This window comes from Lontra canadensis, unplaced genomic scaffold (assembly GCF_010015895.1).
Source record: "Lontra canadensis isolate GAN:19392208 unplaced genomic scaffold, GSC_riverotter_1.0 scaffold158, whole genome shotgun sequence".
Taxonomy (NCBI): Eukaryota; Metazoa; Chordata; class Mammalia; order Carnivora; family Mustelidae; genus Lontra; species Lontra canadensis.
Window position 1 is genome coordinate 177,370 of NW_022631152.1, and position 20,561 is coordinate 197,930.

At 37.9% G+C, this 20,561-nt stretch overlaps 1 protein-coding gene and 1 pseudogene across 13 annotated transcripts in view; one reads left to right on the forward strand and one right to left on the reverse strand.

Moving 5' to 3' along the window:
• The window catches only part of DOCK7 (dedicator of cytokinesis 7), a 205,118-nt gene that overhangs the window by 177,363 nt on the left and 7,194 nt on the right, over window positions 1-20,561 (reverse strand). For all 13 annotated transcript variants that reach the window (XM_032844881.1, XM_032844877.1, XM_032844886.1 and 10 more), the window contains exon 2: window positions 1,106-1,211. In XM_032844881.1, coding sequence (XP_032700772.1) covers window positions 1,106-1,211 — 106 coding nt within the window. The remainder of the gene's footprint in view (window positions 1-1,105; window positions 1,212-20,561) is intronic.
• Window positions 7,256-7,848, forward strand: LOC116859534 (annotated as a pseudogene).

Here is a 20,561-nt window from a genome sequence, read left to right on the forward strand (position 1 = left end):
GTAAACTCCATCTTTTAAAATTTTTAATAATGCAAACATTATAAACATGTTATCACAAGGTAATCAAACTATTATGTTCTGGCATACAATGTATTTTAATAACTGGTATCCTTTCTTACCTAAATGAAAAAAGTGTTAATACATAACTCTACCCAAGTCACTTTTTTTTTTTTTTTAAGATTTTATTTATTTATTTGACAGTGGTTGATAACAAGTAGGCAGACAGGCAGGCAGAGAGAGAAAGGGGGAAGCAGACTCCCTGCTGAGCAGATGCAGGGCTCGATCCCAGGCCCCTGAGATCATGACCTGAGCTGAAGGCAGAGGTTTAACCCACTGAACCACCCAGGTACCCCTACCCAAGTCGCTCTTAATTACTTTTTTAGTTTTTGACAAATGGATGTATATTCCAATTCATATTCTTACTATAACTAGTAAGTACCAGTTTTTTATCAAATTGATTATCCTGGAGCACCTGTGTGGCTTGACTTCTGCACAGTTCATGACCTCAGGGTCAAGAGACAGAGCCCCTGCAAGAGCTAGCTTAGGATTTTCTCTCTCCCTCTCCCTCTTCCTCTCCTCCACCCACTCCCCCAACCACCACTCCCCATCCGCTCAAGCTTTCTCTCTAAAATTTAATTATCCTCACATGCCAGTTTCCTTATTAAGAACACATATGCTTATGATTCTGACATAGTAACTGGTTAAGGCAATGATTCACTACCTGTATATTCCCTTCTATAAAAGGGGACAGATAATACTACAAATCTACGTAATTATTTAGTATTTCCTTCAGTACGTAGTCCCAGAACAGATTCCTAAATTTTCCTGTAATGAATCACCTTGGAACGGGGAGTCTTCACTATAAAATTCCAGAGTTGATAAATCCCGAAGGTCGAGTTTCAGAGTTGACTAGGAAATCAACACCTGTATTACACCTCCTAACCCTATTACCCAACTCAAATTTCAGGAAAGAGAAAGGTGGCAACAAATAACATTATGAGACTAGTGACAGAACCCAATCCACTGGCTTGTCTTTGCCCTATTTTTTCATGGCCTCATCAGTAACGTGCCAGTTAACATCCCATATTTTAAATATGTTACTTACTGTGGTATGATGGGATATACTGCCAACAACGTTGAGGTTTTTGAGCAGTTGAGGAGAACCACTGTATTGTCCAGAGATCTGCTTCCTGACTTCAGCAGCCACAGTTCTATAACAAAGAAAGTAAATATTTTACTTAAAAAGAAAACAACCACGTTTAAAATGGAGGCAAACTAAGTATATTAAATATTCATTTAAAAACCAACAAAATCTCGGGGCGCCTGGGTGGCTCAGTGGGTTAAAGCCTCTGCTTTCAGCTCAGGTCATGATCCCAGGGTCCTGGAATCGAGTCCCACATTGGGCTCTCTGCTCAGCAGGGAGCCTGCTTCCTTTCCTCTCTCTCTGCCTGCCTCTCTGCCTACCTGTGATCTCTGTCTGTCAAATAAATAAATAAAATCTTTTATAAAAATTAAAAAAATAAAAACCAACAAAATCTCAAGAGTATCAACAGGGCCATAAATTCATAAAATACTTCAGTAAATACTGTCTATAATACAGTAGAACATCTTATGCTGATGTCACAAAAGTGACAGCCAACTTACAGAAGGCTTTTTTTGTATCTGGCATTTCAGGAAACATACTTTGGCTTTCAACACAGCAGGAAGCTATAATAAGACATATATATACACACACACACATACATATGTATATATACATATGTACATATATATTAAACTGTACATATCTTAAGGATATAAATTCTAAAATATTTATAAACAAAGAATTAGGAGGAAAAAAACTCCTCCTTCCTTTCTAATATCACTAGCTCCACATTCATGCCCCAGAAAACTATCTCTTAATTTTACTTAACTAGTAGAAATCATCCTTAATACTCTGGCTTTCCATAATCTGACCCTAATCACCTTTCCAGCCTTGCATGTCCTTTCCCAAATTCTTGTGAGTGAATATAAATTGCTTCCCACAAAGATATTTCTCTCCTATACTCACAAATTCAATTCTTAACTAGTTTTAGGCTAAATTCAAATACCAAGACATGTATACAAACACCTTAGCTCATCCCAACTAAAAATAATACCACCCTTCATTAAAATTCTTAGAGCATTTATAATCTAATGCATTTTCCTCCTTCCTAGTTATCATTCCACATTTTATGTAGCTCTATATAAACAAGAGGCAGTGGTTTCATTCATCAATGTTTTTCCTAAAATATTGAACATGCAACACTCAAAACAGATGACTGGTTAGGAAATATACAGTATTACTGAAGTAATACTGCATATTATGTATATTACTGTATGTTATGAAATATACAGTATTACTGAAGTATAAATGAAGTAAAACACAAAAGCATTACCACAATACAACAGATTAAGTTTATTTCAATTAGGAATAGAGTTTAAAAGTTTCATCACTTCAAGCTAACCCTTGGGGGCATACTAGTATTTCAAATTTATTTACATAGCATTTCTAAAACAAAAATATTTTAGAAATTCAAATTACTTCAACCTCATCAATATCCATATTCCTTATATTTCACAAAACTATAAAACAAAATATTCAATGAGTTCCAAATCTCATAACTAATAACTTCCTCACATTAGTATCACTTTTATTAAACAGAAATTATAATTCAAAAAAAAAGAAATTACAACTCAAGAACACAAAATAAACACCACCATCCACAGATTTTGTGCATTTCTTTTTCTGTAGTCAATATCTAACCTCTACACTATGATCACTGACTGTCCTCTTCCTTATTTTATAAAACTAGCCTTCTGGGGTTTTTTACTCTTTTCCAAAAACTAAACCCTACTTTCTCCTATCATTCTACTGCAAATAAATTAAAATAGGTCTAATGACCTAGTTTCCAGGACAGCCTGATACTTTCTGCAGTGTTAGCAAGCCAGAGTCTGAATTCAGAGCCCTAAACATCTTGGTCCTCATCCAAATCTCCAGCTGAATTTCTGAACAATCTCATTTTCCAAAAATTATCCAGATTTGTGATACAATCTTTTCCCCCACCTTCTCTTCCAGACCTCCTTTCATTTTTCATGTTCAACCATTCCACACATATTTACTGAGCCATATTTTTTGAAGTAAGTCTCAAGATACTGATTTAGCTCAGCTTTTTTTAATGGGTGCTTTTAGGTACTTTAGACCATTTCTGTGTTTTATAAAAGGCTAACCTGTTATTCATAATTACTAAAACCTAGAAGTTTATCCTTCAACAGGTAAATGCATACACAAACTGAGGTACATCCATACAATGCAATATTATTCAGCAATGAAGAGAAATACGTTATTAAGCCACAAAAGATAATGGAGGAACCTTAAAAGAATACTGCAAGTGAAAGAAGCCATTCTGAAAATCCTGTGTATGATTCCAACTATATGACATTTTGGAAAAGGCAAAACTATAAAACCAATTAAAAAAAAAAAAACCGGGGTTGCCAGGGTTAGAGGGGGTAGGAAAAGGAAGGGATAAGTAAGTAGTGTAGAGGGACTCTTTAGGGCAATGAGTTACTCTGTATGATTCTATAATGGTAAGCAGATGTCCTTATGCATCTGTCAAAACCAACAGAATGTACAACACAAAAGTAAACCCACTGTAGTCCATGGACTGTCATTAATAATAATATATCCATATTGGCTCATCAATTATAAAATGTACCACACTAATGCAGGACATTAATAATAAGGGAGGGGCACCTGGGTGGCTCAGTGGGTTAAAGCCTCTGCCTCCCGCTCAGGTCATGATCTCAGGGTCCTGGGATTGAGCCCCGCATTGGGCTCTCTGCTCGGTGGGGAGCCTGCTTCCCCCTCTCTCTCTGCCTGCCTCTCTGCCTACTTGTGATCTCTGTCTGTCAAATAAATAAATAAAATCTTAAAAAAAAAAAATAAGGGAAACTTGCTGGGGAAGCATATAAAGGAAATCTCTGTACTTTCCGCCAGATGTGAAAAGACAAGAAAGTTCATTTCAGTTTGGGATTCCCCTTAGGCCTTTTATACATTTTCTGTTTGTTTTTGTTGTTGTTGTTTTTTTTAAAGATTTTACTTATATATTTGAGACAGAGAAGGAGCGGGCAGGACCAGAGGGAGAGAGAGAAGCAGATTCTGCACTGAGCAGGGAGCCCAATGTGGGACTTGATCCTGGGACTCCAGGATCACAACCTGAGCAGAAGTCAGACACTTAATGAACTGAGCCACCCAGGGGCCCCTCTCCGTGGACCTTTTAATGAAGCCTATATACTGTGTGTTCTTTATTGCGTTTAAAGGCCTTAAAATCTCCTGATCCTTTTGTCAAGACTTAGATGAGAATATGAAAAAGCTTTTTCACAAAGAGATGTAGAATAAATATTCTAGACTATGTCTATGTCTCTTTATGTGTCTCTTCCTCAGTGCTACTCAACTCAGTCTACCAACCTCTGCATTATTTCATTGTTTCTGGGGCTAAACCATGAGTTATCAGAATTTCATCAAATTCAAGATGTCATTAATTATTAAGACCTGCCATTACTTCATGTGCAGCTAATAAAGAAAAACCTTGCCAATTAACCACCATAATAACATCAATTAATTGGAACACATATCTTGATTTCAGAAGATGTTAAACAGTGAAACTTAAAATAAATGAAATATGATTACCTCAAAAAGAGATGATCTTTTCTTGACTAACAAAGACATACAACAAAAGATAATCCCCATGCTACAAATATTTGTCTTATTTCTACATTACATAATTTCCCAAAAAAAGAAAATTAGTAATAATTTAAAAATAAAAATCATTTCGGGCGCCTGGGTGGCTCAGTGGGTTAAAGCCTCTGCCTTTGGCTCAGGTCATGATCTCAGGGTCCTGGGATCGAGCTCCGCATTGGGCTCTCTGCTCAGCAGGGACCCTGCTTCCTCCTCTCTCTCCGCCTGCCTCTCTGCCTACTTGTGATCTCTGTCTGTCAAATACATAAGTAAAATCTTTTAAAAATAAATAAATAAAAAATAAAAAGCATTTCTAAAATGGGCTATAACAGCAATAAAAATGATTAAAAATGAAACAAAGGATGTATTTACACTGAGAAGATGTATGAGAAGATTTCATGGAATGGTAGTGAGGAAATCTTCCCAAATGAAAAATAGTATCTCTTAGCCATACTATGGTCCAAAGTATGCAAGACAAAAAATATGACGAATATAGTTCCTGGTATTAGTTAAAATTCTTTACTAGACAGTAGTCCTTCCTTACTCATGGGGAATAGTTCCAAAACCCCCTGCATGTCTGAAACTGCAGATTGTACCTAACCCTATCTATATCCTTCTTCCTGTATGTACATACCTACCACAAAGTTTAATTTACAAATGAGGCAAAGTAAGAGATTAACAACAATAACAGAGCCATTATAACACTATACTGTAATAAAAGTTAAGTGAATGTGGTCCCTCAAAATACCTTATTATACTGTATTCACTCTTTTTCTTGTGATGATAGAAGATGATAAATGCCTATGTGATGAGATGAGGTAAGGGGCATTAATCTACTACTGAGAAGAGAGATGCTGAATCCGCAGGACGAGGACCATCTGTTCCCTGACTGAGGCTCATCTCAGAAAGTGAAACTGTGGATAATGAGGACCACTGTAGACTGCCTTTTCCCATATAATTTTTCCTACTCCAGGGCACCTGGGTGTTTCAGACAGTTAAGCATCTGGCTTCAGCTGACATCATAATCCCAGGGTCCTGGGATGGAGCCTTGCATTTAGCTCCCTGCTCAGCAGAGAGTCTGCTTCTCCTTCCTCTGCCTCTCCCCACCACTTGTGCTCTCTCTCACTCTCTCACTCTCTCTCAAATAAATAAAACCTAAAAATAACAATATAATAATAATTTTCCCTACTCCTAATGATAGCTCTATAGTAGGGAAATACAGGGAAGTCTTTTTTACATCTAATAACCTATTAATATTAACTGCAGGGGCACCTGGGTGGCTCAGTCAGTTGGGAGTCTGCCTTCAGCCCAGGTCATGATCTCAGGGTCCTGGGATCAAGCCCCACATCAGGACTGCTGCTCAGTGGTGAGTCTGCTTCTCCTTCAACCTCTGCCACTCCCCTTGCTTGTGCATGTGCTCATGCGCTGTCAAGTATAAATAAAATCTTTTTAAAACTATATTAACCGCAAAGTGGAAAGGGTAGGTCAAAAATTCCATAGTTACTTATGCTCCTAAATTATAAGAGAATACCTTCTTCCGGTCCCTAAAGAATATGATTGAATACTTGACCTATTTGTCTCCTTACCAACTCTCACCATTTCTACAAGCTCCTCCCCACCCCCCCATCCCCCTGCCTTATATCAATATGCATTACAATTTTCACAAAAGAATACACTAAGGCCATTCACCACAGGACATTGGAAATAACCAACAAAGGACTCACATCCTGAGGGAAATTCTATTCTCTTTAATTTTTCCTCTACCCTCCTCCCACTTTCAGATGCCCCATCTAACCCATGATATCCAGAAAGACCAATCTGGGCCTCTCACATCTCTACTCATTCTTCATGGGACCAGAAGTAAAACCTTAGTAAAGGTGAGTAAGGGGAGGGGAGCCTTATAGACCCTACCACTCTTGATGTTGGGGTCCTGAGTTCAAGCCCCACGTAGAGCTTACTTAAAAAATAAAATAACTAATAAATAAATAAATAAATGTTAATTAAAAAGATCAGTAAGGAGAGTTCAGACAAAACTGAAGAGTGTGAGCTTCTACTAGAATGTCACTAAGAGTAGCTGCAATGTACTATGTCAAATAAGAAAATAAGATCTCTTGGAACTATAACTGTTTACACATAAAATAGAAGTCAGGGAAGAAGTGAAGGGTAAGAGGATATACCATGGACTATACCAGGTAAGAGAATATATCAGAGACAAGGCAAAAAAGGGCTGGCTAAAAATCCCCAAAGGAAAAAGGAAAAGAACAGCTGATCAGTGCTATGACTACCCAAGCCCAAGACTGGTGACTGACGGGCTGAATCACAGTTCTACCCTGTGTCTAGCTGGCATTAAAGATAAAGAGAAGCAAAACAAAGAAAACAATAGATTAGAAAATAATAGATTAGAGGTGTGGAAGGAGGGACTATGGGCTTCTGCCACTTTGCTTGGGAGAACTCAAACTGACACCTGGAAACTTCAGGAAAACATGATTTCAAAGCATCATGAAAACATTTGTCATTGGAGTTAGTACTGTGACAAATGGCAGGAAGACAACATAGCTAAGAATTTGTAGAACTACCTTCCAAACTGCAGCATCATATCTCAGGATGATTTTGTTAAGCCAGAGAATGAGAGAGAGACAAATACAGATGGATTTCTGCTGTATGATGTGCTTAAAGCATTCAACATGGAAAAAATGATACCCACCATTTCCTGCTGGACAAAAAGCCCAAGACACTCACTGTTACCAATAGACTCTGGAAATGCTAACAAATTCCCATATTAATCATCAAAGGCTTCCTTCTCTTTAACTATAAGCCCCTCGAGACTCTATGGAACAGAAGCTACTTTCTGACCATTCTATACGAAGAATATAAAAGGAGGAGTATAAAGCTCTACGAGCCTCCAGACCCCCAGCGTACTTTGATGGCCACATGTAGTCCATGTATCTAAAGCACAGAGAAGAAATGGAGACATAAGGTGGGAAACTGTTTACCGAGACAGAACAAAATCTGAAGAGGACCTCTTCTCACAAGTATATGAAGATCGAATACAAGAACTAGCAAAGCAAAAGTGTTTGCAAATAACAACATAAAAATGGGGTGCCCTCAATCCTTTCTGGAATGAATATGGAAAATCAAAGGAGTATATTTAAGAACCTTAACCAAGATACAGCATGGAGTTTGGTATGATGGCAGCTGTTGGTTCCTTTGTGTTATCACACATGGTTTCCCCAATATGTGAAACAGTGAAGAGTTATCCATGCCAACAGATGGGAATTTACCTTGATAAGGTGTTCTCACGCCAAGGAGTGCAGATATATGGCATAGCTCACAAACAATGAGTCAGTTCCTCTAGACTAAAAATGGTCAACCTTTTCTGAGTAGGACCCAGAGGACAAAGTAAGGCTTACATTACAATACAGGATATATGTAACCTATTGTGTTTGTATGTATGTGTCTGTGTATATGTAGGTATATATGTGTGTGTGATGTGTGTGTATACATACACACATCAAATATCACAAAGTAGTCACCTTAGATATAAAGCCCGGTCATATTTTTCTACTTGTAATTTTTAAAAAATATTCATTACCATCTAATACAGATGATTACCTCCTGCAAATAAAGGCTTTACTAGGAGTAGTAGTGACATTGAATAAATCAATAATTTACCAGGAAAAAAACAAAAACAATCTATTAAAAAAATGCAACATTGTGTCACCTACTAAGTACGATACTAAGTATGCCTAAAATGTTTACCCTGAATTGAATCAAACTGTACATCTACAGAGAACACTAGAACAAGCTGGTACCAAAGGAAGCAATCAGATAAAAACCAGAAGGCAGGTCATTATGCACCGTAAGTCTCTTCAGCAAATCAGTGTCATGGATAAATAAATAAATAAAGACAGTGGGCTAAGTTTTAGCATTAAAAAAAAAAAAGACTTCAGACCAAAAAAAGTACAGTCTATTTAAAAGAAGGGGGAAAATAAAAAATCTTAAGAGATATAACTAACTGTAATGTAATGAATGGTTCCTAATTAGATCCTGATTTGAACAAACCTAATTAGATCCTGATTTGAACAAACCAGCTACAAGACGTTTGTGGGAATAATGAAAAACCTGAACATGGACAGGTATTACATTATTAAGAATTATTGTTTTTTTTTTTTAATGTGTGAAAGCAGTATTACAGTAATGCAGGAAATGTCCTTATATCTTAGAGACGCAAATGATGTCAGTAATTTAGCTTTAAACTCTTCAGCTATTATTACTCTACCTAAATGTACAAAACTAGCAAACTAATTATGGAGTACAGATGAGGTAAGTACTCTCCACGAAGTGTATCGTGTCCTCCAGAATGCCCTGCCTGATGATGTGTTCTGTTCCACTCAGGTTAGCTACGCCGCCTCTGTGCTTTCAAAGCACTCATGTTTATCCGTATACACTCAAGGAAACGGAGTTACCAGGGGGCTCATTTAGACAGGCAGCAGACTGGCCAGTCTGCTTTTCACCATGAACTAAGAACCTGGACTTGCTGACATGGAGTCTGATTACAGCAGCAGGAAAGTCCCATGTTTATAAACGTTCTCTTTGATATAAGCACATAAATTGCAAAGCAGGTTCTTCTGGAATACTAACACAACCCTCAAATATGAAAGTATGGTGGAAGAGAAAAAGGAACAGTCAAGGATCAAGAACTTGGCTCTCAGGTCTGGCACATTCTCACACTTCAGAGGTACCTCTGCAACCTCCTTGAGGAATTAGGGAGAACAAGGAAACTTTACTTCTGGAGTATGCTAACGCTGGCTCCTTTTTTGTATAAATGTCTCAAGACAGGTTAATTTCTGCCATTAAAGAAAATGTATATTCTTTAACTCAATCTGGTGGCACTTTTCTGTCAAAAACTATCTGTTGTGAGGGCGCCTGGGTGGCTCAGTTGGTTAAGCAGCTGCCTTCGGCTCAGGTCATGATCCCAGAGTCCCAGGATCGAGTCCCACATCGGGCTTTCAGGTTCATCGGAGTCTGCTTCGCCCTCTGATCTTTTCCCCTCTCATGCTCTCTCTCTTTCTCTCAAATAAATAAATCTTAAAAAAAAAAAAATCTCATGTGATAACCAAACAATATTATAGACATAGCATCTATCAAATTGTTTTGAAATCTACTTACCTATCTCCTTGAAAGAAACCAAGCAATAAAAGGGGGGACTTCATTTACCTTTGTACCCTCTACCAGAATGCCTGGCACATCCTGAGTACTTTAATAAATGTTTTCGAAGCTGAACTGAAAAAATGGGAATAGAGAAAAAAATCATAATTCACCCCCACCCCGGCCCTGGAAAGTAGTTCAGAAAGAATGCTAGAATGGAGGGCGCCTGGGTGGCTCAGTTGGTTAAGCGACTGCTTTCAGCTCAGGTCATGATCCTGGAGTCCCAGGATCGAGTCCTGCATCGGGCTCCCAGCTCCACAGGGAGTCTGCTTCTCTCTCTGACCTTCTCCTCGCTCATACTCTCTCTCGCTGTCTCTCTCTCAAATAAATAAATAAAGTATTTAAAAAAAAAAAAAGAATGCTAGAATGGAACAACTGATGTGAGCTTCTTAAGGACAGGACCTGCATCCCATTAATCTTTACATCCTCAGTATCTGAGACAATGGAGAGAGAGAAAGGGAGAAATGCAGACACAGATACGAGAGTGCAGAGAGAGAAAAGGAGATAGGGCAGAAGGATGAATTTAGAGACTACTCAATATATAAATCTTCCAAATGTCTTTTGTAAGTACAGTTGTTTCTAATTGATTGGGAAAGGCCAAGGAAGTATCCCTTTTTATCTATTACTGTCAAATAGGTAAATATTTGCTGAGGGGAAAAATTTGAATCCACAGAAGAATTCTAAATACATAACCTTTTCTGTAAGAGCCTTGCTGACATCATTATCCCATTTATTAAGTGAAACACGGAAACACAATGCTCCCCTATTCTACAAGAAACTCATTTGAAACAAGATATATGATATGTTTACTTATCTCAAAGCAGTCTGTTATTTAACCTACCTGCAAAGGGCTGGTTCCAGAACTATGTTCAAACTCTACAATTATGTAAATAAAGTTATTACAAGTAGCAGAGAAATAAGATTTTCCAACATAGAGGAAAGACAAAGAAAATAAATCTATAAAGGAAGATATCTTTTTTTTTTTTTTTAAAGTAGACTTCACACTCAATGCAGGGCTTGAACTCACAACCCTGAGATCAAGAGTCACATTCTCTACTTACTGAGCCAGCCAGGTGTCCCAGGAAGACATCTTTCAAAAAGTAAACAAAAGGAGGATCCCAGGGTCCTGGGATGGAGCCCTGCATCAAGCCCTGCCATCGGGCTCTCTGCTCAGCAGGGAGCCTGCTTCCTCCACTCTCTCTGCCAGCTGCTCTGCCTACTTGTGACCTCTGTCTCTGTGAAATAAATAAATAACATCTTAAAAAAAAAAAAAGTAAACAAAAGGAATATATACCTGGCATTAAAAAACTCAAACCTCACAAAGAGGTAAAAACAAGAAATACACCTCTCTACCATCACCTATCCCCAATCCTATTTCCTAAATGTAACCCCTTAATATTTTATCAGGTATCCTTCAAGAAAAATGTGTCTACTTTTTAATATTCATATGTGACATCATACAATAAAAAAAAAACTTTTCTTGATACCTTACATTATAGACTTAATATATCTTGGGAATCATTCCATATGAGCACATAAAATTAATAATTCTCTAGCAATATTTATCAAGCATTTACAACTTATATGCCAGATACTGTATAATGTGTTAGATTTGTTATACCCCATTTAATCCTCAGAAAAACTCTGTGAAGTAGGCATTATATTAGAATCTTTAAGTATCAAGAGGTTAAATTCAGATAACTAATAAGGAATAGAGCCAAGATCTGAACATTGAGTCCCCACTCTTAAAAAGTCCTCTCCAGCTTTCGATCTGCTACAGAGTTTAGAACATGGGTGAACCAGAACATATTTAACCATCAGTCTCTATTAGTAGACATTTAGGCTATTTCTAGATTTGTAAAGATTATGACTGGAATGCAAGCTCCAAGAGAGATTTTTGTCTAAATCTAGAATTATGAATGGTCTTTATTTTTTCTTTTGGGCCTTCTGTATTCCAAATTTTCTGCAGCACCATATATTATGTTACAGTCAGAAAAAAACAGATATTTTTAGATAAACTTCAAAAATAAAGTAACTTTTCCAAGCTTATGAGTAATAGAGAGACAGAGTTTGAATTCAGATCCATAAAACTCCTAAGGCCTCTTTCCTTAGAAGCAAGTTTCCAAAGGTAAATGATTCTAGCTACAGTTCATATTAATGAGTTCTCTGTTCTTGAAAACCTAGCCTATGAGGTCAACTAAAGATACTCAGTGAAAATGTCTAGTGTACACACTAACATATTAATAGGAACACTGTAATTACAACCACCACCACTGTTATGATCTGTTTCCTATCTTTCCAGGATGGCTAAATAAAACTTTCTTCTGAGTCCCTGTCACTTGTCAGTTAGCTTGTGTTAAATTCTTTAAGAATTCAGGTTCACAATGGGCCAGAAGCCACCAAAGGCCTAAGAAACAAAAACACAGAGAGGATGATTTGTGAAACCAAAGAACAGAAACAGTCTTTCTATATAATACACTTAACATTTAAGACATAATCCCTTTTTGGGAAGGATAAAGAAAAAAAGATGCCGATGACTCATGGATCCCATCTGACACAATTCTGGAATAACATTTTAGTCAAAGATTTAGAAAGCTGTATGAAAGAGACGTGGATGACTCCATCACTCTGATCTAAAGCATCCTACCATATCTCAATTTCCTCAACAAAAACATGGTAATAACATTGTTCCCAGTTCATGGAACATATTAACTTAAAACTACAGAAAAAAAAGAATTTAAAAATTTAGCATTTGGAAAAATTAAAACTGATCTGAAATTGCCAACCAAAACGAAAACTGGGAGGGGGAGAAAACCTCTTACTGTAAAAAGTCAATCTTTCCAAAAGGAGATAAATTTATCTTCAATTCCACCCTACTTCATAAAAAAAGCGCCAGAATCTCCCACAAACATACAAATTCTATCTTGTATATACAATTAGTTGCTAAGTCCTGTTCATTCTAACTCTCGTATACTTCTCAAATCTTTGTCTTCTCCTTCCCTTTACCACAACATCTGCCTACAAACAGCATCATACTTAAGGGTGAAAGTCTGAATGCTTTTCTCCTTAGATTGGGGAGAAAGCAAGAATGTCTGCTCTTACTATTCAACACTGTACTAGAGGTTCTAGCTAGTGCACCAGAAGAAGGAAGGAAGGAAAGAAAGAAATGGAAACCCAGGGGCGCCTGGGTGGCTCAGTGGGTTAAAGCCTCTGCCTTCGGCTCAGGTCATGATCCCAGGGTCCTGGGATCGAGCCCCGCATTGGGCTCTCTGCTCAGTAGGGAGCCTGCTTCTCCTCTCTCTCTCTCTGCCTGCTTGTGATCTCTGTTGTCAAATAAATAAATAATTTAAAAATCTTAAAAAAATTTTTTTTTAATTTAAAAAAAAAGAAATGGAAACAAATTAAGGGCATTCAGATGGAAAAGGAAGAAATAAAACTCCTTACTCACAGACAACATGATCCTGTAAGCAGAAAAACCTAAGGAATCCACAAAAAAACTACTAGAACTAGTAAGTTCAGCAAAGGCAGAGGACAGAAGTTCAAAATCAACTGTATCTCTATATACTAGCAACGAAATATCAAAAATAATTTTTCAATTCCACCATGATAACATCAGAAACAATACTTAGAAACAGATTTAACAAAAGAAGTACAAGACTGGGGCGCCTGGGTGGCTCAGTCAGTTAAGTGTCTGCCTCTAGCTCAGGTCATGATCCGGGTGTCCTGGGATCAAGCCCTGCATCAGGCTCCCTGTCCAGCGGAAAGCCTGCTTCGCCCTCTCCCACTCCTCCTGCTTGTGTTCCCTCTCTTGCTGTCTTTCTTTCTGCCAAATAAATAAATAAAATCTTAAAAAATATATATATATATGGTATTAGTGTTAAGAATAGACACACAGTTCAATGAAACAGAATTGAGTATCAAAAACTAAAGACATTTATGGTCATCTGATTTTTGAAGGTACCAAGACAATTCAACAAGCCAAGAATAGTCTCTGCAACAAAGAATGTTGCAATAGAACAGTCACATGCAAAGATGAATGTAAAGACTTTTTTTATTTTTAAATAACCTCTACACCCAATGTAGGGCTTGAACTCACAACCCCAAGGTCAAAAGTTGCACGCTCCACTGACTGAGTCAGCCAGGCGCCCGGTGAAAAATGAATTTAGATCTTCATCTCACATTATGCACAAAAATCAATGCAAATGGATCATTAACCTAAAATAAGAGCCAAACTATAAAAACTTCAGAAGAAAACAGAGAAGGAAATCTTGACCATGAATTAAGCAGTCTTAGAGAATAAAAACAAACTCATGATATACAAAAGAAAAAAAAAAAAGATGTACTGGACTTCATCAAAATTTAAAATCTCTGTGATTCAAACTTCACCATTAAGAAAATGAAGAAACAAAGCAGACAGGGAGAAAATATTTGTAATTCATATATCTAAAAAAAGACTTGTGTTCTGAACATATAAAAAAAACTCCTATAATTCAAAAACAAGATAAATAACCCAATTTAAAAATGAGTGAAGGATAGGAATAGAAATTTTACCAAAGAAGATATGTGAATGGCCAATAAGCACAAGAAAAACCATCACAAATCATTAGAGAAATGCAAATCAAAACCAAAATGAAATGCCACTTCACACTCATCAGAATGCCTACAGTCAAAAAGAAAACAATTAACAAGTGTTACCAGGATGTGGAAAAGAGTGAAGGCTCATACATTGCTGATGGAAATGTAAAATGGTGTAGCTGCTGTGGAAGTTTCCTAATTCCTTAAAAAATTCAACAGAGGGGCACCTGGGTGGCTCAGTTTAAGTGTCTGCCTTTGGCTCAGGTCATGATCCTAGGGTCCTGAGATCGAGTCCCACATCGGGGTCCCTTCTGAGTAGGGAGTCTGCTTCTCCTTCTCCCTCTACCTCTCTCCCCTGCTCATGTTCTCTTTTTTAAAAAAAAAAAAAAAAAAAAAAAAATCTTTAAAAAAATTTCAACATAAAATACCAGATGACCCAGCAATTCCTTTCCTAGGAATATACTCACAAGAAATGAAAAAAGGTGTTAAAAAAAAAAAAGCTGTGCATGAATGTTCATAGCACTATTCACAATGTCCAAAAGGTAGAACAATCTCAATGTCCATCAACTGATGAACAAATAAACAATATGTACTACAGACGTGCGACGGAGTATTATTCAGCCATTAAAAGGAGTAAAGTACTGATAAATTCCACACCATGGATGAAACATGGCAATGTTATGCTAAGTGAAGGAAGCCAGGCACAAAGGGCTTCATATGTTTGGAAAAGGCAAATCTTGAGAGAGACAGAAAGTACAGTAGTTGTTGCCCAGGACTTGGGTTGGCAATAGAGAATAAATGGCTACAAGGTATCTGGGGAGGTGCTGGAAATGCTATAAAACTGGATTGTGGGTGATGGCTTCACAACTTTGTAAATTTACTAAAAATCATCAAATAGTACACTTAAGATGAATTAATTTAGGGGCGCCTGGATAGCTCAGATGGTTAAGCATCTGCCTTCAGCTCAGGTCAAGATCCCAGGGTTCTGGGATCGAGTCCTTCATCAGGCTCCCTGCTCAGTAAGGAGCCGGCTTCTCCCTCTCCTTTTATTGCTCCCCCTGCTTGTGCTCTCCCGCTCTGTCAAATAAATAAAATCTTAAAAAAAAAAAAAAAAAATGTAGGGGCCCTGGGTGGCTCAGTCATTAAGCATGTACCTAGGCTCAGGTCATGATCCAGGAACCCAGGTGGAACCCCGCATCGGGCTCCCTGCTTGGTGGGGATCCTGATTCTCCCTCTCCCCACTCCCTCTGCTTGTTTCCTGTCTCGCTATACCTCTCTCTGTCAAATAAATAAATAAAATCTTTTTAAAATAAATTAAATCTTTTTAAGATAAATTAAAAAAAACTTTTTAATGGATTAATTTATGGTATACAAAGTATGCCTCAAGAAAGTTGTCTTTAAAAAAAAAGAGAGAGAGAGAGAGCCTGCATAAAGCTGTAACTGCTCTACGAGGGTGAGAGGAAGAAATTGCTTTCCAGTCAGAGAAAGAATGTGAAGACAGGAAAAGAGGAGAGCCAAAGTAGAGTCTTGAAGAAAGTCTTGCACCCTTAGCCTCCTTACCACAATCCCTCATCTTCAGCAAAGTTTATTAAAATCATTAAATGGCTGATGAGTGCAGTTTTCTGGTCACAGAGGACAAATGAGAAACTCCTCATGATGCTGCAGAACCACAACAGAGAGAAGCCTGGGAAAGCCAGATGGTGAAAACCAAGCCAACTGCCCATGAGGGCTGAGCTGCCACTAAGTTCATTCAGAGCTAAACTTAAAGTTAAGGAACAGGGATCCACGGGTGCTTCACATTACACTGCTTTTCTTTATATTTTTGTATTCACCAGTTACATTTAAATTTTAACAGGTAGTACAACTGACTATATTGCTATATATTTAAATAATTACAGTGAGGCTAAACAAATTACAATGACCAATCTTAAAAGAATACCAGTTGTTCTGGTGTGGCCAGAATTTGCCTTCCCCCTCTTTCTTTTGGTTAGAAACCTCTTCTTTTTGGCAAGGAACTCATTACTTGAGACTGGCTGGGGATGACACCATCACATCTGTCCTCTAGCCAAGGAGAATGATATGTGACACAGGAACAGCCAGCATCCCCACTGACCCTAAACACAGTAATTGGTTCAAGCAGGAACATGTGACACGAGCCAAACTAAATGGTAAGATTTGAGCCTGGGGCTGTCAACTCTCATTGCAACCATTTAGTGGAAAATCTATCAAAGACACGAAGAGGCTGTTCATACCCTCTGTATCCTGGCACCCGATGTACTCCGTTGTAAGCAAATTAATCTGAATGGTGTTTCTGTCAAATGCAACCAAAAAGTCCCCTCCGTAAAAAGCCACTGAAAAAGTAGTGACACATCTAGATGCTTGCCAAAGCATATGATCAACCCAGCAGTGAAGGAAAGTTCACTCTCTCAGGAGATGGAACTGACTAATGGAAAACTGGATGCAAGACAAAAGCAGGTAGATAAATCTTCTTCCAGACTCCTATCTACTGACTGGAGAAACTGTTCCTATGTCCAAAGATACCTGCCAAACAGTCCCTCCCCAGCCCGACATGAAGCAGTGGCCAAGAAGATAAGGTATCACCTTACATTGTTTCCCATCCCTGCCTCACTTCCCTTTTCTCTTGCTGCCCCAGGATTATGCCTCCCAGATAAACCCTCAACTCTTAATCCTTGTCTCAGTCTCTGTTTTCTAGGCAACTCAGATTAAAAGGGTGTCTACAAAAAAACTTACAGCAAGCCTTAGGCTTAAAGAAGTTAAGAAACATAAAAAGCTTTCCCTCTGAGGTCATCAGCAAAATGAGGATGCTCAGTATTAGTACAACGTTAAACAGAAATGGTAATAAGCTACAGAGTAATACAAGATAACCGTCCACAGAGCAAGACAAAACTGTAAGGTTTGGAAGGGGAGAAACAAAAATTCATGATATCCAGATGACACAGAAAATACAAAATTCATGGATACACCTTTTAAATAACTTTCAGGTTTCACTTTACTTTTTTATTTTTGAGAGTTTATTCATTTATTTGTCAGAGAGAGAGCACAAGCAGGGGAGCAGCAGGCAGAGGGAGAATCAAGTACCCTGATGAGCATGTGGGACTCAGTCCCATGGCCTGGGATCAGGACCTAAGCCAAAGGCAGAGAGGTGCTTATTAACCTACTGAGCTACTCAGGTGTCCGCCACAGACACATTTTTAATTGACATGAGTTTAGCAAGGTATATAGCTGGATAAAAAATGGTTCTATACCTAGAAAGGATATGCATGAATCTTACAGAGAAAATTATAAAATTTTGTTGTATGAGATAAAGAAGACCTAAGTAAACAAAGAGATACACCATGATCAAGGCTTAAAAACTCAATATTATAATACAAAATTATTTATTATTATTTATTATTATTAGGACATCATTTCTCTACAAAACTGATATACAGAATCAAGGTAATCCCAAGCAAATTTGAATAGGACTTGGGGATTTTTTGTTTGTTTTTTGATAGATTCCAAAATATTTGAGGAAATTCAAAGGGCTAAGAGAAGTCAAGACACTTTCTTTAATGATGAGGGAAGTTAATTATTCTACCAAATTCCAAGACTTATGATAATTAAAATTGTTTACACGGGCGCCTGGGTGGCTCAGTGGGTTAAAGCCTCTGCCTTCTGCTCAGGTCATAATCCCGGGGTCCGGGGATCAAGCCCCGCATTGGGCTCTCTGCTCAGCAGGGAGCTGCTTCCTCCTCTCTCTCTGCCTGCCTCTCTGCCTACTTGTGATCTCTGTCTGTAAAATAAATAAATAAAATCTTTTAAAAATAAATAAATAAATAAAACTGTTTATAATTGGCAAAAATATGTATAACCAGACCAATGGAACAAAAGAGAGAACCCAGACAAAGACCCACAAATGAGGACTCACAATCTATAACAGAGGTGGCAGGGCAGGTCAATGAGGAAAGGATAATCTATTTGGAAAAAAATTAAAATTTCACACCATACACATATCAAGTCCAGGTGGCATATAAAGGATGCAACTATAAGGTTAATACAGATGAATATCTTAATGACCATAGGGTAGGAAAATATTCCTCAAACAAGGTGCACCTGAGTGGCTCAGTCATTGAGGCATCTGCCTTCGGCTCAGGTCATGACCCCAGGGTTCTGGGATCGAGCCCCACATCAGGCTCCCTGCTCAGCAGAGAGTCGGCTTCTCCCTCTTACACTTCCCCTGCTTTAGTTCCCTCTCTGCTATCTCTCTCTCTCTCTGTCAAGTGAATAAATAAAATCTTTAAAAAAAAAAACTCTTTTTTTTTTTAAACATTTTATTTATTTATTTGAGAGAGAGAGATCACAAGTAGGCAGAGAGGCAGGCAGAGAGGAAGCAGACTCCCCGCTGAGCAGAGAGCCCGATGCGGGGCTTGATCCCAGGACCCTGAGATCATGACCCGAGCTGAAGGCAGAGGCTTAACCCACTGAGCCACCCAGGCAACCCCCCCCCCAAAAAAATTCTTTAAACATGACCTCAAAAGTACTAACCATTAAAAAAGAGAGAAAGAGAGAAACTGATAAAAGTATATTCAAACTGAGAACTTAGGGGCTCCTGGGTGGTTGTTGGTTTAGCATCTGCCTCTGGCTCAGGTCATGATCCCAGGATCCTGGGATACTTCTCCCTCGGCCATTCCCCCTGTTGGTGCTCTCTGGTTCTCTCTATCTCTCCATCAAATAAATAAATAAAATCTTTGAAAAAATTAAAAAAAAAAATGAGAACTTAGTTGGAGTGCCTGGGTAGCTTAGTCTGTTGAGCATTCAACTCTTGATTTCGGCTCAGGTCACAATCTTAGGGTCATGAGATGGAGCCCCAAGCCAGGTTCCATGCTCAGCATGGATCCTGTTTGAAATTCTCTCTCCCTCTCCCCGCAATCTCTTGCTCTCTCTAAAATAAATAAATCTTAAAAAAAAAAACACACCTGAGAACTTAGTTTTCAAAAGACTCCATAGGGGCACCTGGGAGGCTCAGCGGGTTAAGCCTCTGCCTTCGGCTCAGGTCATGATCTCAGGATCCAGGGATCGAGCCCCACATCGGGCTCTCTGCTCAGTGGGGAGCCTGCTTTCTTCTCTCTCTCTGACTGCCTCTCTGCCTACTTGTGATCTCTCTCTCTCTGTCCAATAAATAAATAAAATCCTTAAAAATTTTTAAAAAATAAAAAAAGACTCCATAAAGAGAATTTTTTAAAAAACCACAGGATGAGAAAAAGTATTTGCAACACACAGTATCATTCAATGGGTTCATACACTGAATATATATAAAGTACTCAAACAAATCAATAAGAAAAAGAATAATACAAAGGAAAAAATGGGAAGAATGCAAAAGATTTAAATAGGCAACTTATAAGAGTATATTCATATAGTCAATACCCATACAAAACAGAGCTTAATCTCAACAGTAATCAAGTAAATACAAATCAAAACTTTTATAATAAGATAGCATCATGCATGCATCCATCAGATTGGCAAAAATGACACAGCTGGCAGTACAAGTGATGTCAGCTAGGTACAGCAACACTACTATGGGAGTGTATATTTCTTCAGCTATCTAAGAAAACAGTTTGGTATTACCTAATAAACTCCATGATAAATAAAAGTACTATGAGGAGAACAAAGAATACCTAAGGACCAGCAATCTCATACCTGAGTATACCCTAGAGAAATTCGTGCACATGCATACCCAAATATATGTACATGTGTGTTCACAGAACATTGTTTCTAATAGCCAAAAACTAGAAACAATCCAAATGCCCATCTACTGTAGAATGGAAAATCATGGTATATTTATATAATGAAATAATATAAAGAAAAAAGAATGAACTCCAACTACTTGTAATATTATGAATGAATCTCACAGATTAATTTTGAACAAAAGCAAGACAAAAGAAATACAATATACAAAATAATTATAGGCAAATGAATTAAAAAACAGAAAAAATGCTTTTACTTAGAAATGCACTCATACGTG